Raw genomic sequence first — 2,066 nt, 5'->3', positions numbered from 1 at the left:
ACCCCAGTCTGCCAGTCCAGAACCACCACCCCAGTCTGCCAGTCCAGTGTCTCTGCCCCCGATGTCCACGTGATGTTGCAAAGGCGTGTCCACCAAGACAGCCCCACAACATCCAGAGTCTTAAGGTTGATGTTGATTAAAATGAAAGTTTAGGACAAATAATAATACTTTGTGTTTTTCTGATGTTGTGTGTTTGTTGTGTGTGCAGATAACCACTACAGTCACCTGTGCTTTCTTGATTGTTAAAGTCATTTTATCAAAGGTGAGAACCATTTCCTCACAAAAAGAAACTTCTGTAAAAACTCTTGAGCTGCGTTACTCATGGCTCAAAACAAAAATATATTTTATTGTTTCTTATTTAGTGATTTTTACAAAATGTATCGGAATCTTTATTCACATTGTTTGTGTATAAATAAATGATCCTGCAATGTGTCCTGTTTAAACTTCACCTTCATCCTGCTTTTATTCTTTTCTGAAAAAAAATAAATGCATTTTTCAGCACATGTTATTTTATCCCTGCAGGAAAAGAAGGTTGCATTAAAAATATATTTATTTTTATTAATCAAGTTTATAGTTGACATCACTGATCACAACATGTGTTAAATAATTTTTGTCCGTCTACGGCATTTTAGAGAAAAATAAAACCGTTTGTTCACACTTTTTTACACAAAATTTAAACTCTGACACAATTTTCTGGTTCAACATTTACATTTTGATGGTTTAGTGCCAGTTTTCACATTACTCGTTTCTACAAAGTGCGGTTTGATTTAAATTTTGTGTATTTGTTTATGCATTTAGAACCCGTTTGAGGTTTTTATTTTGTGGTCTGTTTGAGCGTAGCTGCTGTCTCAGGGGGCCTTCGGCTATCTGCTGCCCATCATCTCCTTCGTTCTGGCCTGGATAGAAACATGGCTGCTGGACTTCAAGGTCCTGCCTCAGGAGGCCGAAGACGAAAAGAGTGAGTCTCGGTGCTGCAGATTCTTTTATACTTCACTTGAAGGTATTTTTCAATCAGCCGTACATGTATTTAGTTAATTCATGGGAATAATACATGGCTGCTGCTATTTGTCTTTATTAAACTAAATTCTCTTTGAGCTGTGAGTTTATTCAAATAAATTTATTTGTTCAGAAATATTTTGCCGCATCTTTTAAAAGACGAGGCAACGAACGGATAAATGACATCACATTTAGTATTCAAACCACCTCTTTAACTTTAAATCAGGGTTGACCAACCTTCCCTAACTTTTGTTTTCCAAGTCGAAGTTTGGAGATTTTGAGTTTCAGATGAAGCAACAGGTCAGAAAATTCCTCGTTGGGTTGAGTAAGAAACCTGCGTAAAGTTCAGTGTTTTCAGAGGCTTCAGTGAAAAACCACAGAGGTGCGGAGGAGTCAGCCACTTCTGTCTTTGGTCTTTCTCTGAGTTGCTGCTGTTCCAGATGTGTTCTTCCTGTTTGTGTTGCAGGATATCAGTCCTTTGTGGACGCCGCTGAGCGAGCCACTCTCATCGGTCCCGGTCCGGTGTCAGATGGGCAGTTTTACTCTCCCCCAGAGTCTCTGGCAGGTCTGAAAACAACTTATGCCTCACTCCCACCTCTCTGCTTCCTCTTTCTGTTGCACCAGTCACATGATGGATCAGCTGCCTGATTTACCATAATTGCTGCTCTATAGAGTGCACTTGAATATAAGCAGCATGCACACAAAATAAAAAAAACAATTTTGTACATACAGTATGGATAAGCCATGAGTGTTCACGTTGTAACATAAGTGGCAGCACAGCTACGGAGAGAGATGTTCAGCTCTTGTTGTAGATCAAGAATCAACAACCAGATGATGTTTAATCCTGTCTCTTCCTGTTCAACACACACAGACAGAGAGAACCCCACAGGTCTTCATGAAAACTACCTCCCGCACTCATGGTTACTCTACTGAAGGTCTAACACAAACTAACACGCAGCGAACACAAACTAACACGCGACGAACACAAACTAACACGCAACGAACACAAACTAACACCCGACAAACACAAACTAACACATGACGAACACAAACTAACACGCGATGAACAC

The 2,066-nt window shown here is 39.8% G+C and overlaps 1 protein-coding gene across 1 annotated transcript in view; it reads left to right on the top strand.

The window, feature by feature from the left end:
- stard3nl (STARD3 N-terminal like) overlaps nt 1-2,066 on the top strand; it is an 11,988-nt gene that overhangs the window by 7,700 nt on the left and 2,222 nt on the right. Inside the window, exons 4-6 of the mRNA XM_037682438.1 lie at nt 209-262; nt 841-958; nt 1,463-1,561. Coding sequence (XP_037538366.1) covers nt 209-262; nt 841-958; nt 1,463-1,561 — 271 coding nt within the window. The remainder of the gene's footprint in view (nt 1-208; nt 263-840; nt 959-1,462; nt 1,562-2,066) is intronic.

The sequence above is a fragment of the Nematolebias whitei genome, chromosome 9, assembly GCF_014905685.2.
Source record: "Nematolebias whitei isolate Nwh7 chromosome 9, NemWhi1, whole genome shotgun sequence".
In the NCBI taxonomy this organism is placed as follows: Eukaryota; Metazoa; Chordata; class Actinopteri; order Cyprinodontiformes; family Rivulidae; genus Nematolebias; species Nematolebias whitei.
The sequence above is the reverse complement of the archived record's forward strand: the minus strand, read 5'-3'. Positions and strand labels throughout refer to the sequence as shown.